Raw genomic sequence first — 19,282 nt, forward strand, 5'->3', positions numbered from 1 at the left:
ATAATAATGGAGATTACACAATTATATAATAACATTACTATTTTACTTTAATTTTGAATAAAAGAAAAATATATAAAAAACAAAATGAATGTAGCAGTGTTTGTGCAAAGGACCTAAATCAGCATATGTCGCAGTATCAAATATTAATATTATGTATATTGTAATAATCAATTTATATTATATACGTATACCTTACATATTGTATATAGGTATTCATTATTTAACCGTTAATATGTCTAAGTATCCCAATAATAAAGTGCCGGAGGGGAAGGGATTGTTAGTAATGGAGACTGAGAATCCCATTGCTAGCAATATAGCCAGATCTCCTCGCGGTTCCCCCTGGAAACTATCATGGTTAATTCATGATGAATTCATCATGATGGGCTAACTGGCCTGTTTTCATTCTCATCTATCACCCTTCACTGGTGCTCCGCCAGCGTATCCCGTTAGCGCAGGCGGGGTTACCATACCATTTTCACCCATCAAAAAAAAAAAAGTACCACGTTCGTGATTCACTGTTCATTCCAAAGGTTGACTGGTAGAGAATGTCACTAGCATTAAAACCGCCTTTTATACAATATTTTATTTTGTTCAATAAAATTATTTTAAATAAATAATTAAAAAAATAACTTTTATAATATCAGTAAGATGGTAATCTTAAGGTTCGCAAACAGGAATCCGTAAATAAGCACGTAACACATTCTCCCTGCGGAGCAAATATCCAATTTCGGACAGTTATTGAAAACGATGGAACGCCTCTGCTAATCTTTTGTTTATTTATCGAATCAACCTTATCAGCTGTTTGTTTCTATCCAGTTTAATATTTATTTATTTATTTATATTTTTGCACGCATTAGAATATGTCTACGGGGCGGACTTAATGCCTGATGGCATTCTCTACCAGTTAAACAGAGGGAGTAAATGGCGGTGCATAGATTTAAATAAAAAAAAAAATTGTAAATTAATTAAATATTTTGAACTATAACAATTTATGATAAATAAACATATATTTACAAAAAATATGTATTCATAAATCACATACAATACATATATAAGGTGTTACTAAATTATTTGTATTCCCTTTAAGGGGATATAGTATTACGCATATACGTTACACTAATAATAGATATTCGTGTCTCAAATGTCATAAAATTTTTCATACAAAAAATATCTTTAGTCAATGTAATTTTTTCACCCTGTGCAAAAAGTGCCTTTTAAAAAACGTTACGCTAAAACTGACGTAGCGAGCGCGACCAACGATGAGTCAAAGAAAAGTATGGTTACAAGGACGTTTTACAAGCAATGAAGAAATTTAAGTATTTTTTTATTTTATTTTTTTACAATAATTTCATACTACTTCGCATTACTACTATATATCTAATACTATGCCTTGTAGCAGGGAATGCAGATAATTTGGTAACATCTTATATAAATAACTATACATAGTATATAATAGATTAATTAATATATAAATCATAACTAAGTATATAACAGATTGAGGCTTTTCATTGTTGTTTTTACGTCGCCAATCTCGTTTTTTAAACTCGTGTATCTAGTAAATAAAGTATAAAAACAATTATTTAAGCGTTTATTTAGGACTAGACTGCGACTTCGTACGAAAAGATATTGGATACTGGACCAATGACATAAACTACTTTAAGATAGCCTATTGCAATAAAATATACGCTTGATTATAAAATGGATCTTCAGGAATACAATTGTAAAAATTATATCTGATTTAATGCAGCTATTTTTGTAGTATTATATTTTTGACTATATATATATATATATATATATATATATATATATATATATATATATATATATATATACATATATACAGGAACAACGATAAGTTAATAATAATGTTAGCAAAGGCAAACTTATATATAACAGTCCACTACCGAACATAGGCCTCCCTCTATTGGGGGATTTTGCCAGTAGTTGCCACACTTGGCAGGCGGGTTGGCAACCGTAGTTAAGCTTTGGTGATGTTTAAAGAGGGACGCTGCTCTCCATCTCTCGACTGTTAAGTTCCCTTACGACACCCATGGGAAAGGAAGAGATGACCCATATCTAGGCCTGGACCACACAGCAATAAAGACAAATAAGTAAATTGTCTAAAAAATAGACAAACAAGTGTATTGTTTAAAAAAAAACCTCGGCTTACATTGTTAATTACTTTCATTAATTAGACTGAAGTGTAAATGAAATTCGTTGTTGTATTTGTTTAAGACAACAGAATTGCGTCAATTTATCTAATACCTTTACTAAAGGGAAAACAATATTAAAGGGTTTAACGTAATGGGGGTTTTAATTGGCCATGAAATATTACTTGCAATTTCTATAATTGTTTTGTACAGTTTTACATATAATAATATAATTGTAATGCTTGTATTTATGAGATTTCGTTTAGACTTAGGTTATGGAATGAGCTCTCTACCGAGGTTTTCCCAAGAGACTGCAGCATGGGGTTCTTCAAAAAAAGAGTAAAATTGCAGTAGGAAATGCGCGTAATGCCTCTGGTATTACAGGCGTTCATAGGCTACGGTAACCGTTTACCACCGGGTGGGTTATATGCTGGTTTGGCACCTCAGTAGTATAAAAAGAATGACTAAAATTCAAACGAATTGAGAATAATTTTCTTTAAAAAGTTGCTTAAAAAAACGACTGATTGTCGTATATATATATATATATATATATATATATATATATGAGAGGCTAAGCGTGGAAAAGAGTTTTATAAAATGATTCCTTCAATATTTTGGGGTCATCGGATTTTCTGTAAACTAGAATTTAAAAGCACAGTTGACTGGTCTGCTAAAGTTGGCCAGCTATCGTACTTGCTAAAAATCATTCATACTCATTTTGAAGTCGATTTTTGTTTTACAACGCCCTTTTGACTACCGCCGCCCATGATCACCGACAACACCAACAGCATTACAAATATGTTATCGACCTTTTAAAAAGGAATATGCTCTTTTTTTGAAGGTTATGTTGTTGTATCAGTTCAGAAATACTGCTGCTGGAAGTTGATTCCAAAGAATGGTTATGCGTTAAAGAAAGTGTCGATTTAAGTTTATTGTGCATAATTTACTTCATCATATACCTTATGTCATTTACTTAAACGCTGAATTGTCTTTCTGCTCTGAAAATACTAGATTACGTACCTATGTAACTAATGAGGTAGAGAATTGTTGTTCACACTGATCAGAAGTGTTAGCCCAACTGCACGAGACTGTTCTGTCTTGTCTATCTTTTGTGACATTGATTGGATTGCTTTGTCAGTAATGTCTTTAGCGATTGTGAGACAAAGTGTACGGTGTCCATTGAGATACGAGATTACTTGTGCGTTTAATGCGATTTTCTTGTTCATTAGTGCTGAATAAGAAAATCTCATTGCATGCTTTGTGAAATGCTTCAATGATATGTGAATCAATTTTGCGTTTTGTTAATAGAAATATGTAGTTGACCAAATAGGCGACGTGCTGTAGAAGGGCCAAATTAAAAGTGCCCGTAACCGGCGAGCGTGTATGGAAAGATTGATGAATGTGGAGGAAGCGAAAGAGGTTTGTTTGAATCGAAGCATTTGGCGTTCCATTGTTTCTGCCTACCCTAATGGGAGACAGGCGTGACAGATATGTATGTATATATGTATGAATATGTAGTTATTTTAAAGAAGTAAATATCCAGTACTCTTTATTTTGTATATAAATGTTGTTTTAAGAGCGACCGTGCTACTCATCTCTCAACCATAAAGTTCCTTTAGTCTTCTCACAATATCCATAGGAAATGAAGGGGCGGCCTATTCTATGCCGTGACCACACGGTGAAAAATTCTTTTAAATTCTTAATAAAATTTATTTTTCTTGTTGCAGCGTGACGAACATATTCCTGGTGAACCTGTCGGTGGCAGACTTGCTGGTCACACTGTTCTGTATGCCGGTACAGATAGCTAAGTCTGTCACGCTGCTGTGGTACTTCGGGGAGGTTATGTGCAAGACAGTTAATTTTCTACAAGGTAAGTTTTTCGTACTATACAATGTTACTAATTTTGTTAAACTATATATTTTTTTTATACAACTTAGAATGGCTAACAAGCTGACGGGCCACCTGATGGAAAGTGGTAACCGTTGCCTATAGACATGAGCAGTACTATGGACATAACAGAGTATACTGTTTCGCCCATGATACCCCCCATGCATTGCTATTCCTGAGGACTCAGGTGTACTTTTGTACAAAGCCTCCCTCCGGTAATGTGTTTACTGACCGGAATAAAAAGTAGCCTGTATCTTTTTTCATCTGAATTCGGTATTTCAAATTTCATGAGATTTAATGAGGACGTAAAAATAATATGTAAATACAATGAAACCTAACCGACATAGTCCGAAAGATAAGCAAGCTGAAGTGGCAATGCGCTGGTCACAAAACCGACAACCGATGGGGAAGAAAAGTTCTTGAGTGGCGATCGCGTACGGGTAAACGTAGCGTAGGTCGACTCCCCACTACATGGAGTGAAATGCATTGCAGGGATTTAGTGGTTGCAGGTAGCTCAGGATCGTTCTTTATAGCAGTCTATGGGTGAGGCCTATGATAGTGAAACTTGTATCAAAATATAGCGTGGTTTAAAAAATCAGAGAGACAAACAAATGCAAATCGCGGCTTTATTTTATACTATTTAGAGACTTCATGTATGAATTACAATATTGTAATACATAAATGAAGATTTTTTTATACAACTTAGAATGGCAAACCAGCTGGCCCACATACACAAAATACATACATATACATACAGAAACATGAAAAGTTTAATAATAACAATGTGGTTAATATAATCTCATCATTTTTATATATGTATATTAAACATTTCCGAACGCCACGCCCCAATACACTTCTACCCTCCTTACCTATCCATATTCCTGATCAAATCTGGAATCACATTGGGGGGGTAGATGGACAAAATCAGACTTATAGATCCAACTGTGCGTCGAGCTAATCAAGTTCCTGTAAGATCACAAATAAATCTCCGCCAGTTGCATATTATTCAATCAGCCGCGATCTCCGCGCAACATACAGTGATACTTAAGCGAATCAACAAAAGTGTTGGACAATTTGAAGATAAAACAAGAACGCGTAAAAAACACGGGGAGTTCGTGAACCAGGTTTGTCTTTCACCGTTCTTATAATCCGACATAATGGATGATAGAAGGTAGACGATCTAGCTGCGTACTATTTTATTTTAATGGGTGATAATGGAATGGTAATCCCACCCGTGCTATCGGTATACACCGGCGGGGCGCCAGTGAAGGATGATCGATGAGGATGAGGCAGGTCAGTTAGCCCAACGTGACGAATTCAACAAGAATTGTTCACGATGGTTTCCAGGGGGACCTAATAGGGTATATTGCTAGCAATGGGGCTGTCAAACTCCATTGCTAACAATTCCTTTCTTCCCTTTAGCTGCGTACTAGATTTGATTTATATTCATTCGCCGTTTATGCGTAATTATCATTAAAATCTGGTGATTCATATTTATAATGCCAGTCAATTTCAAGATATTGTATCATTTAATGGACAGGATATTTATTATAACAAAACGTAGCCCATTTTTAAATAGTCTATGATCCACTGATAAAACTTGTAAATATTACGTATTTTCAACCATTTATCCTTCATCATAGATATTATATTAATGTTCTCGAAGGTGAAAGAAAACTATAATTTATTCTGTGAATATGTAATTACATGAATAAATAAAATCAATTGTCGAATGTAGGTTAGCCCATCAGTTCAGAATAGTAACAGCCATTTGGCTATTTGTTGCATTCAGACTGATTGGCAGAACAAATTTTATATGAAAAAAAAATGTGAAAAATTGTAAATAAAAGTTATTTTTTTTATACAACATAGAATGGCAAACAAGCTGACGGCCCACCTTAAGGAGAGTGGTAACCGTCGCCTATAAACATAAGCAGTTCCATGGACATAACAGAGTATATTGTTTTGCCCATGATACCCCCAATGCGTTGCCATTCCTGAGGACTCAGGTGTAACACCTCTGTGTGTGTAAATACATGCCATAGCTCACCCTTCAAACCGAAACAGCCATGCAAACACAACAGTTTTACGGTTGAAACAAGAATGAGGCAGAGGTACCCAAGCAAACGACTTATGTACAAAGTCTCCCTCTGGTGAGACTCTTGTGAATTCTTTGTGTTTGGAATCTATACAAACGTAAAATGTCTTGGACCCTTTGCTTTGTCTGACGCTGGTTTATTTGAATAGTTTTTCTTTCGATATTATTTATTATTAGTCTTTAACTGTCTGCTGCTGAACACAGGTTTCCCATAAGGGAGGTTTTGCTAGTAGTTAATAGATACTCTTTATTATAATCATCCGAGCATATGTCCCGGTTGCATCCTAATTGGAGCCCAGGGTACGCTTGCAAGCGACACCATATGTGACTTGACAAGATCAGCTTTTTACAAGAGCGACTGCCGTGAAAGCTTTCCCGTTATATGGATGCTTGTAGGTACATACGCTTTTAAATTTCTTCTCTAGCGTATGCAGGTTTCCTCACGATGTTTTCCTTCACCGTTTAAAGCGAGCGATAATTTAGAAAAATTGCTAAATCCGTACATATGTTAGAAAATAACTCATTGGTACAGGCCCCAGCCGAGATAGATACTCTTTATTGTTTCCTCCAAAAGGTTACAATGTTGGTAATATTTATTTATTTATTTATTTATTCATTAAAAATAATTATAACATTATAACGGCAAAAGCCAAATCAATGTTATAAACCTAGTGTGCTAACATACAGAGTTATAATAAATGTATTTAACCCAGACTCTAAATATTTCTGAGCCGCTTCTAATATCTTTATACTGGGTACAGAGGAATAACACCTGAGTCCTCAGGAATGGCAATGCATGGGGGGTATCATGGGCGAAACAGTATACTCTGTTATGTCCATGGTACTGCTCATGTCTATAGGCGACGGTTACCACTTTCCATTAAGTGGGCCGTCAGCTTGTTTGCCATTCTAAGTTGTATAAAAAAAAAAAAAAAAAAAAAGGCTACTATATGTATGTATAATGTATGTATGTAATATTATAATAATATATGTTTATTATTTTTTTATTACTTTTTGAATTTAACATTGTTCATGCCATTGTACCATCAATTATATTTTCCATTATTCCTGTCTACGGTCGGCTGGTAAATAACGCCATATGGTGTTAAGTTCGCCATTCAGACTTTCTAGGCGTATTGACATATTAAAGGCGGGATCTGTAGTAATGCGATTTATCTCGATTGTAGCTTAACCAGTTAAATGTGACTGACGAGTAACTCATTATGGAGAAGTGGCAAAATCGTTGTGTTATCTAGCATATATAAATTTAATATATAAATAAATAGATTTTTAAAAATCTCCTCATAAAAAGTGAGTGAGTGAGTAAGAGCGAAGATTTGCTTAGTTGTATTAAAATTAGGGAAGATTTGGTTTCGTTTTCTTCACTAGTATGCCAGTGCGAAGTCGGAATGGGCAGGTAGTAATTAATAATAACGTTGACTCGCTAATTTTTCTCATTCTATTAAACAATAAGCAATGTTTGCAGATGACAGGGACCACAATGAAGACGTGCATCTCGCTCATTTGTGTGTGTACTGTGTTACATTGTAAAATTAATTTTTAAATATGTATAAAATACGTGACAAGCCTACCAAATAGGGCTTTGCAAGGGAAAAGGGTATATTTTAAGCATTACTGTATTAAATGAAGTGTCACTTCTGCCTAGTTTATGCTTTTAATATAACTCTATCTAAGTATAACTAGAAAATTGAGAATAAGTCTTTATAAGTGATCGAGTTTGATAGAAATTGTTTTATATTAACTGACATTTATAGTGACTAGATTGGTATATTTCATATATTAAATATTATTGATACCTTTTTATATATATTGTATTTTATTTTATTTTATTTATTTATTTAAGGAACACCAACAGCATATTGCATTATAACATATAGGTATAACAACATTAAATACAATACAATATTAATGCACATGCCTATTATAGGTATTCACAGCATTCACTTTAACATAATTATACAGTGTAAGAAATTTAACTAAATAACAAAAATAAACATGTAATCTAAGTTGTGAGCAATATCAGAAAATAAGATTATGAGTGAATTAAATTAAAAAAAAAATATTAAAAAAATATATATTATGACAATTAGAGTTAATGTTCATAAGATTGTTGTACAAAGTGCTTCAGCAATTTATTCCTGTAGGAATTCGAATTATCGTACACTATATCAATTTCAGGTAATTTGGCATTAATTTCATTGTATGACGCACTAATCCTGTATATTGTAAAACTGTGTTGTAAAAAAAAAAGAGATTTCTTCCAGTCAACCTAACGCAGTGGCATAGGAAGTAGTGAGTGGGCAGTAGTAGTGCAAAACAGAAATTAAAATAAATATTTACATAAATTACAAATTATTATAATCAAATAATGCAACTTTGTTCAATAATACACCGCGTACGTATTTCTCTGTTTGCCCAATAGTTGACTGGTAGAGAACACCGTCCGGTGTTAAGTCCGCCAAATGTAGGTACATGGAATTTTACTGTGTATTAAAGTTTAAATAAATAAGTAAATTAATTATATGATTTTGATTTTAAAAATTCGTTTTAAGTATATAAAGCTTACATTATTAGTGAGTAACAAGATTTTTATTATATTAAAAAAAAAAAAATGTGAAGCTGACGCGAGCTGCAAGTTTACAATACTGGAATATATTTCATACATTCAGTAAATGTTGAAATATAAAACGAGAAAGTTTCCAAGAATGTTCGGATGCTGCAAAAATAGATGAAAGGATTGTATTTCAATTTTGTAAACAGACAGTACCATTGCATGCTACATTACATTAGAAGTTTTTGATCTGGGACCTCATTCCCATCGGTACTTTACAAACTACATACTACTTACATACTACATACTACTACATTAGTCTCGTCTCTTAGACTCTTGTTAGTTTGAAACAGTTATGTATTATTTTATTGTATTTATTTATACCAACAGTATTTTTTTTTAATGGGTGCTGATGGAATAGTAACCCCGTCTGCGCTATCGGTATACGTTGGCGGAACACCAGTGAGTGATGATAGATGAGAATGACAAGACAGTTCAGTTAGCCCATCGTGTTGAATACACTTGGAATTCAGCACGATGGTTTCCAGGGGGGGACCACGTGGAGGTCGACCTGTTTGGGTATATTGCTAGCAATGGGGTCCTTAGTCTCCATTATTAACAATCTCTCCCTATAATATATAATATATATATGTGGGGATCTACAATATTCGCTGTGTGGTCCCAGCATTGAATGAGCCAGCCTTTTCCGTGGGTATCGTAAGAGACGACTAAGGGAACTTAAAGGTAGGGGGATAGGCAGCAACGTCTTTCTTAAAATATCGCCAAATCCTAACTACGGTTGCCAACCCGTCTACCAAGCGTGGCAAATACTAGCAAAAACCTCTTTATAAAGAAGGTTTATGATCAACAGTGGACAGTTATCAACCGATATGATGATGATGATGATGATCAATTTTGCGATAATTGTAGCTGCTGTTCTGCATGGTGGAGCAAAAATCTGATTACTTATTGCAAAAGCAAAATTTACTTGTACACACATTGTGTAAAAACACGATTTATCTTTCTGAATTCTGAAATATTTGTTTGTAATCTGGTCATGTCTCTATTTGTTTCAGGGGTGGCAGTCGCATCCAGCGTATTTACCATCACAGCCATGTCGGTAGACCGGTACCTGGCCATCACGCAGAGTCTGCGGCAACCCTGGATGCCGTCAAGACGCGGTGCCTGCAGCCTCCTTGCTGCGCTGTGGTTTGTGGCGCTGATGATATTTGCTCCGTTACTAGGAGTGGCAGCGGTTGAAAGAGAGATGGTGCCATTGCTGTCCAAGACGAGAAATGGATCGGTAAGATATTTTTATTTAAATTTTTATCAGTCTTCACGCTAAATTCCTTGAGGGGTAAGCAGAGAGAACCGAATACCAAAGGCCTCTATTCTTGCACATATCTTGCATTTCATGCATTTTCAAGACTCGTCTGACATATGCGCGCGAGTTCCGGAGCTTCATGACTTCATCCTTCTTCTATTATATGTAATAGAAAGAGAATAATAATAATATACAGAAGAAGTAAACTTTATTCAATTAGTAGTGGGAGACTTTGTACAAAAGTCGTTTGTTTGGGCACCTTTATCCCGTTTGTGTTTCTACCGTAAAGTATGGCCGTCAGTTGTTTGCCTTTCTAAGTTGCATAAAAAAACCCGTATTTTTCTGTGGAGCAAGTTACTGTACTCGCTTATTATGGCTGTGTTTTAATCGATGGCAGTGAAATTATATAGTATAGAAGCGTAGCATCATAGTCTTCAGAAATAGCGTCCTGTGAGGGGCTCCATGGTTGTCACAGTATATTTTGTCGTATTCATGGTGTTATTAATGTCTATAAACAATGGTTATGGTTACGGTAGATTGTCAGCTTGTTAGCCATCCTAAATATCATAAGAAATCTAGTTTTAACCGACTTCAAAAAGGTTTCCATTTTTAGTTTGGTCGCAATTTTTTTAATGTTTGCTGCTCATTTGAAAAATATTTTATTTTTATCTGAAAGGATTTACTTACATACTCGTATTTGTTTTTAAATCCAAAGAACTATTTTGGCCACAATTGAAGGCGATTTTCTTTTGTGGTATCCAATTTTATATTCACGAATATCCTTAAAAAACTCAATACAAATTGACTGTATTCACTACAGTCTCCATGATCCCTCCAAATACTAACATACGTAATGTACAAGTGATCGTATCGAATGTAAGCAAATGGAATAACTTGATGCTCGTCCAACTGAAAAATAGTAAGCTTAACTGAACATCGTTTCTATGTATATTAACTGCTTAAAAAAAACATTCAAGTATTCGTACACTTAGATCAGCCTTTCCCAAAGTGGGCGATAACGCCCCCTTGTGGGCGCTGCAGGCCTAAAGGGACAAGAGACCCAGAAAAAAAATGGCGTTGTGTTGCGGGCTTGGGAGGGTGATTTGTTGATCTTTATTTATTTATTTATTTAATAAGGTTCACATACAACTTTTACATTTTACATGCAACTTAATAATACAAAAAAATAATTTTGCCTAATGTAAAAATCTTTTATACGCGAACACCACATGCACTATTATAATATTTAATAAATTATTAATAATATCTGAATAATAAGTAAATTAAGAACTTATGTCTAAGATTTTCCGCAATAAGCTATATCTGCTGTTGGTGGGTCCTTGATCTTATCTTGAGGTAATAGTGGTTTTTAAATAGGTGAACAAATGGGGGCGCTAAAAAATAATTTATTCTCAAAGTGGGCAGTGGACAAAATAAGTTTGGGAACCTCTGACTTATATAGAGTATTATACAGATGGAGTGGCTCCATACAAATGCCTTTCTATAAACAGGTCAACTTTTTTATCCATACTGCGTGAATAAGGTTACCATAATATACATTTATAAATCAATTTATGGGAGAAAGTATGTTGTAAGGTTAAATTTAAAAATAAATATGATACAAAATTTTTATTTCAAAGAGGCTGGTAAATAGTCCACAATAATTCACAATGATGTTTTTTTTTATGCAACTTAGAATAGCAAAAAAGCTGACGGCCCACCTGATGGGAAGTGGTAACCGTCGCCTATACACATGAGCAGTACCATGAACATAACAGAGTATACTGTTTCGTCCATGATACCCCCCATGCTTTGCCATTCCTGACCACTCAAGTGTTATTCCTCTGTACCCTGTAAATTCACTCTCATATCTTCAAACCGAAACACAGCCATGCAAACACAACTGCTTCACGGTAGAAACACGAAAAGGACAGAGGTACCCAAGCAAATGACTTTTGTACAAAGTCTCCCTCTGGTTAGTCACATATATAAAATGTTACACAAAAAACCCAACTTCAATCGTTAAATGTATACGAAACCAATATGGATGTCGATTCTATTGAAAGCAAACATAATGATTTAAAATAAATCAACTCGGTAAAGTAAAAATTCCTGAAAAAATTCTCACAATAAGCCTCGGTACTGTTATTAATTAAGCTTTCAGGGATATACATACGTAAATTCTATTAAAAACCAAATTTGCCAGAAATAAGATATATGTATTTATTTAAAACTAGCTGTTGTCATGCGGGTACATTAATGAAGAAAAGAAAATCAACTACAGCCTCAATGGTCGCGTACTGCGCGGTTTCAGAGATGTTTCCTTCCACGAACACTCAGGTTGTGGAATGAGCTCCCTGCCGTGATTTTCCCAAGAGCCTACAGCATGGGGTTTTTCAAAAGGGAGGTAAAGAGGTTTCTTCAGGGTCGGCAACGCGCGCGTACTTCTGGTATTGCAAGTGTTCATAGGCTACGGTAACCACTTGCTATCAGGTAGGCCATATGCTTGTTTGCCACTTCAGTGGTATAAAAAAAACAAATATTGCCTCTCACTCACAAACATTTTTATATGATGGTTATTTAACCCAAAATTTTCTATTTTCCATATGGTTTTTCAAAAAAAAAAACAAAGGAAAATGATTATTTTATACAAACCTTGTCCTGAAATGAATAAATACATCAAAAAAAAATTATCCAAATATGTCCAAACATTCTGAAGTGATGCGTTTAAATATACTGATAGATAGATAGATAGATAGATAGATAGATAGATAGATAATTTATTTGCATTACTTACAGCACACAAACAGCAAAAGAGACAAAAGCACAGTGAAAAAATAAAGATACATGTACAAAAAATAAAAAAAAACAAAAACAAAATCAGAATGCATAAAATTAGTAACATTTTTTTTTCATGTATACGCCACAGTAATATTAATTTTTTTCTAGTTTCAATTCCTAGAATAAACTTATCAGACTATTTGTCAGAAACAGATAATAGTCGAAACTAGTTACTGTGACATGTGTAGCTCTCCAGACATAATGAACGATACGACTCGTGACAACTTCAACGCCTGTACATGAAATTTTGTCTCATTTTTTTGTTATATTATATACTTTTTGTGGTAACATAGAATAGAGAGATGAACTAGAATTCGGCTGTTTTTTTTTATATATATATTTTTATAACACAGGTGCAAACGAGCATTTTTTATATTTTTTTTTTATACAACTTAGAATGGCAAACAAGCTGACGGTCCACCTGATGGAAAGTGGTAACCGTCGCCTTTATACATGTGCAGTACCATGGACATAACAGAGTATACTGTTTCGTCCATGATACCCCCCATGCGTTGCCATTCCTGAGGACTCAGGTGTTATTTCTCTGTACCCAGTAATTTCACGCCATATCCCACCCTTCAAACCGAAACACAGCTATGCAAACACAACTGCTTCACGGTTGAAACACGAATGGGACAGAGGTGCCCAAGCAATCGACTTTTGTACAAAGTCTCCCTCTGGTAATGTGAGCATGTGACTCGATCGATGGTAAGTGACTACCGCCGCTCATAATCGCCCCCAACGACAGAGGCAGGTGTGCTGCCGGCCTTTTAAGAAGGAATATACTTTTTTCTTGAAGGTTATGTTGTCGTATCGGTTCGGAAATGCTGCTGCTGGAAGTTGATTCCAAAGAGTGGTTGTGCGTGGAAGAAATTTTTTTTTTATCTGAAAGGATATTTATTTATTTATTTACTTACAGATTAGTATTGTATACATTTTATCAAAATCGGTACAGTACTTTAGCCCACCTGCCAAGCGTGACAACTACGCTGAACAAATTCTGCGAATTATTGACAACAGACGTTTGTGTTTAAAAACTTTTACGGTAGTTTACATTTACATAATAACCGTCCACTCAAAATCCCTTTACATAATATGTTCATGTACATAAAATCCTTTCCAATCCGAGGTTAGAGATTTTGAAGCGCTCTTTCTAATGATATCACAATGCCTCCATCAATGAATACAAACAAAACACGCAATCCCCAGTAAACTATATAAATACTTTAAATCAATACATATCTATACTTATACCAGAGGGAGACTTTGTACAAAAGTCGATTGCTTGGGTACCTCTGTCCCATTCGTGTTTCAGTTGTGTTTGCATGGCTGTGTTTCGGTTTGAAGGGTGGGATATGGCGTGAATTTACTGGGTACAGAGGAATAATGCCTGAGGGTCTCAAGAATGGCAACGCATGGGGGATATCATGGGCGAAACAGTATACTCTGTTATGTCCACGGTACTACTCATGTTTATAGGCGACGGTTATACTGTTATAAGTATACTGTTTCATCCATGATACCCACCATGCGTTGCCATTCCTAAGGACTCGGATGTTATTCCTCTGTACCCAGTAAATTCACGCCATATCGTGGGATATGGCGTGAAAACCGAAACACAGCCATGCAAACACAACTGCTTCACGGTAGAAACACGAATAGGACAGAGGTACCCAAGCAATCGACTTTTGTACAAAGTCTCCCTCTGGTGAATTTAATTCTGTGATTATATTTTTATAAGATATTTAATTATCAATAATTAATAACGTCATAAAAATATCAAAGATTTTTTAATATTTCTAATTAGTACCGATAATGTTTAGATCAAAACCATTTTGTATTTTATAAATTTATACCCTTAATTGAATTTAATTATAAGTAATTATTGTTCATAAACAGACCTTAACAGGGTCTCAATAAAATTGACGCGGATCAAAGGAAGTTATTTGGTAATTGATAATATATTTTTTGGACGATAATACCGAAAGAAGGGCAGATGAAAAGCTAAAAAGACAAGGATGGACTGTGTGAAAGGTGATATGGCCAGAATGGGAGTCATTGCGGAAATGACTCCAAATAGAGAAGAATGGAAGACAAAAACATATTACGGCGACCCCAAATAGTGATTGGTATAAGGGTGATGATGATGATGATGATGAAGGAAGTTCCCTATTAGTATGAATTTGTTTTTATTGATATTTAACGCGACATAGATATTTCAGGGACACGACCTTCAGTAATGAAGAGGACGAAGAGAGAGAGAGATATTTCAGAAACAATTTTGTTAAGTAAATCTTATTATAAATAATGCATTTATTTCCCTATTGCTATTATATTAGTTTATCACAAAATTAAGACAATATCAGTAATATTGTATTAATTTTGTGATGATTCAAGCTACCGTTAATATTTATAGCATTTCAGCCATTATCCGTCCACTGCTGGATATAAACTTCCCCCATAAACTGCCATAAGGTACGATCCTGAGCCACCTGCATCCACTGACTCACATTACCTCCACGTGGTTCCCCCTGGAAACCATCGTAAACAATTCTTATTGAATTCGTCACGATGGGCTAACGGACCTACTTCATCCTCATATATCAAACTTCACTGGTGCCCCGCCTGTGTATACCGATAGCGCGGGTGGGGTTACCATTTCATTATCATCCATTAAAAAAACTTGTTGCAGCCTAATATCTTCTTACAGATATGTGTGGGCATGAGTCGTATGAGTGAGTGTATGCGTGTGTGTGTAGATGAAAAAGCGTATGTGTGCGTGTATGTATGCGTGTGTGTGTGTGTGCATACGTGTGAATATTACTTGTTCCTCTTTAATATTTTGTTCAACGTGCATCGCATGCATACATAATACTCTCCTATTGTATGAACAGTAAAATCGTCCAGTACTTAATTAAAAGTGGTAATTATTATGGTGATCGTATGCACTACACACAGCGCCATCTGGTGTATGCAAATCTCTGACACGTTATGCATTATGTTTGTGTACTTTCATTTTCGTAGTAATAAATGTGTATGCATTTTTAAAATTTAAATGAAATGACAAATAAAACGCGACCTATTTTGAATGAATAATGACTCACACACTCGCAATATTCCATCCTAGTGTGTATTTTTTTTAAATGTACAACACAGGAGAATAAATATAAAAAAGATATTAAATTATCACTATATGAGTAAAAAATTAATATAACCGTCAGCAGATTTAGAAATTTTGCTTCAAGTTGTCTTTAATTATAAAATAATCAATAAAAACTACAAATCTCGATTCTAACGCCATCTAGTATGTCGTGTCCATTTTTGTTTAGGGACGTGGTTGGTCCCTTAAGGCATCTCAATGTACACATCCCTCTTGTATAGGTAATATCAAAGCTATATCTTTATGAATGTAATATATAAGTATAAATATAGTACATGCAATACAGAATCTACTTATTTTCCAATACAATAATTCCTGTCTCTTGTAAAATATAAAATATTCAGCGGGAAAATCTAAAAGTGAATACTGTAAGAGGTATGTTTTATGAATATGTACTTTAAAAGTTTTGCTGCTTTTACTTGTGGATCGAAGCACCTACTCGCAGATACCAGCTTGGTCCTCTTGACTTGGTTCAAAGACGGGCTTTGAGAATAGTCGATTCGAAGCTCATAGGCGTTAACGACCCCTTAAGTCTAAGACGAGACTTTGTCTCCTTTTTTTTTTTGTTGCTGATATTCAGCTTTATATACTATTTACGACTAACCTTGTATTTGACACGATTATAGGTTGAATAATAAATATGGTTTATATACCCACTTAAACGACAGATTAGAAACAAAAGCAAAATAAAATGCAGTAATGTCGTAGTTCCATCTTTGAAAGTCTGCCTTTTTCATATTAGATTTTTTATGACATAATCTTGCAGTAATTAAGAAGCTTTAATTTCCGTTCCTTTTACCGTTAACTTTATTAAGCTAGCATTCTTAGTTTCAAAGATTTATAGTTTTCTTTAGGTGACCTGGATTCACTGCTCTCGAGTATATATATATACATATACATATACATATACATATACATATACATATACATATACATATACATATACATATACATATACATATACATATACATATACATATACATATACATATACATATACATATACATATACATATACATATACATATACATATACATATACATATACATATACTACATATACATATACATATACATACATATACATATACAAATACATATACAGATATACATATACATATAAAGACGACTAAGCGATGTCTATATCGGTTGTATAAATTACTTTGTCCTCATCGTTCTATTCTCATCTCGCGGCGGGTACATAAATGAAGTACAGACAATGGGGGCGGCGTTACCAGCTGTTTAGTCGTCTCTCATTAACATAACATAGGAGAACAACACAATTAGTTCGAGACCAGGTGATGTAAATTGTATACGCTCCAGCCGTAGGAAATTCGTGAGGTATTTATGAAAGTTATTTATAAATTTTCAATATATAATAATATATATTAATAAATTAAGTATTGGGGAGAGGGAGACTTTGTACAAAAGTCGATTGCTTGGGTAACCTCTGTCCCATTCATGTTTCAACCGTGAAGCAGTTGTGTTTGCAAGGCTGTGTTTCGGTTTGAAGGGTGGGATATGGCGTGAATTTACTGGGTACAGAGGAATAACACCTGAGTCCTCAGGAATGGCAACGCATGGGGGGTATCATGGGCGAAACAGTATACTCTGTTATGTTCATGGTACTGCTCATGTCTATAGGCGACGGTTATCACTTTCCATCAGGTGGGCCGTCAGCTTGTTTGCCATTCTAAGTTGTATAAATATAAAAAAACCATGGCTGACGTAAGAGGCGGCCAAGGAAACTTAATGGTCGATGAAATCGCAAAATTTATATGATTGAAGTAAAGGTAGGAACATGATAATGAATTTCATGTAACTTTCTTTGGAGGGAGCAATAAAGGGTTTATTTTTTTTTTACAACACAGGGGGCAAACGAGCATGCGGCTCACCTGATGGTAAGTGACTACCGCCGCCCATGATCACCCACAACACCAGCGGCATTGCAGGTGTACTGCCGGCCATACTGTTTATACTTACTCATTCATCTCTTTTCCTAAATACACTTTATTTAAAGAAAACAATGTAGGAAATTTATAAATTATCATTTGTCTAGTTCAGTTTATTTATTTCGCCCTATGTGTAGTTTAATAACGCCAAGTTAATAACTAACTACCAATATATCTATAACTTAGGATGGAATTAACAATATTCTATACAAGAGGCTGTGAGATTTGGATCGACAGTTTGTATCAAAACAATCGTCATGTGTCAAATTTAAACGGGTCACCTACCTTAGAAAGTTTAATATTATTGCTGTTAATTTTGAACGTCATAGTTAATTTTTTTTATATACATTTCATATACAATATGGATGTAACTTAGGTGTAATTGTTTTTATACAACACTTTTCAATTTTTAACCGCATATTTGTATTTCTATTTCGCCAAAGGTTGACTGGGAGAGAATGTTATATAGCATTAAGTCCGCCTTTCGTACAAGATTTTTTTTGTAATGTAATCAATAAATAATAAATAAATAAATTGCAATTGTACCATAAATGTATGTATGTTACAAATTGTGATTACGATAATTATTATATTTTTTGTGTCTATGCTGTTTATCTTTATAACCTGTACCATTCTATGAAGAAACAAAAGAGTTTTCATTCATTTATTCTTCAAAAATATAAGTAGGTCATGCAAAAATACAATAGGTCGTAGTATAATCGTAACTAAATTAATAGGTCATTACTCTTGCAAAAATTGAATAGGTCGTAGTATAATCGTAACTAAATTAATAGGTCATTACTCCTGCAAAAATTGAATAGGTCGCAGTATAATCGTAACTAAATTAATAGGTCATTACTCCTGAAAAAATTTAATAGGTCGTAGTATAATCGTAACTAAATAATTAGGTCATTACTCCTGCAAAAATTGAATAGGTCGTAGTATAATCGTAACTAAATTAATTTACACTTATTAATATCACTGCGTAGTCCTGGCTGCGGCATAGATTGGCCTACCTCTTCCTTTTCTATAAGTGTAAGAGGCGACTAAGAAAACTTAATAGTCGAGGGATGAACAGCATCGTACCTCTTAAAAGATTACTAAAAGCCTAACTGCGGTTGCCAATCCAATCAAGCGTGGCAACTACTAGAAAACCCCGCTTATGAGGGAGGGATTCTTAGTTATGGGGATTTAAGCGCTCCATTGCCAGCAATGTAACCTTTCAGGTCGACTCCCACGCGGTTCCTACTGGAAACCATCTTGTTTACCTCTTATGGAATTAGTCAGAATGGGCTAAC

The 19,282-nt window shown here is 34.6% G+C and overlaps 1 protein-coding gene across 2 annotated transcripts in view; it reads left to right on the plus strand.

The window, feature by feature from the left end:
* LOC113510534 (QRFP-like peptide receptor) overlaps nucleotides 1-19,282 on the plus strand; it is a 200,388-nt gene that overhangs the window by 152,423 nt on the left and 28,683 nt on the right. For both annotated transcript variants that reach the window (XM_052894526.1, XM_052894527.1), the window contains 2 exons: nucleotides 3,878-4,020; nucleotides 9,784-10,010. In XM_052894526.1, the coding sequence (XP_052750486.1) occupies nucleotides 3,878-4,020; nucleotides 9,784-10,010 (370 nt within the window). The remainder of the gene's footprint in view (nucleotides 1-3,877; nucleotides 4,021-9,783; nucleotides 10,011-19,282) is intronic.

This window comes from Galleria mellonella, unplaced genomic scaffold (assembly GCF_026898425.1).
Source record: "Galleria mellonella isolate WM207_F2 unplaced genomic scaffold, CSIRO_AGI_GalMel_v1 utg213, whole genome shotgun sequence".
In the NCBI taxonomy this organism is placed as follows: domain Eukaryota; kingdom Metazoa; phylum Arthropoda; class Insecta; order Lepidoptera; family Pyralidae; genus Galleria; species Galleria mellonella.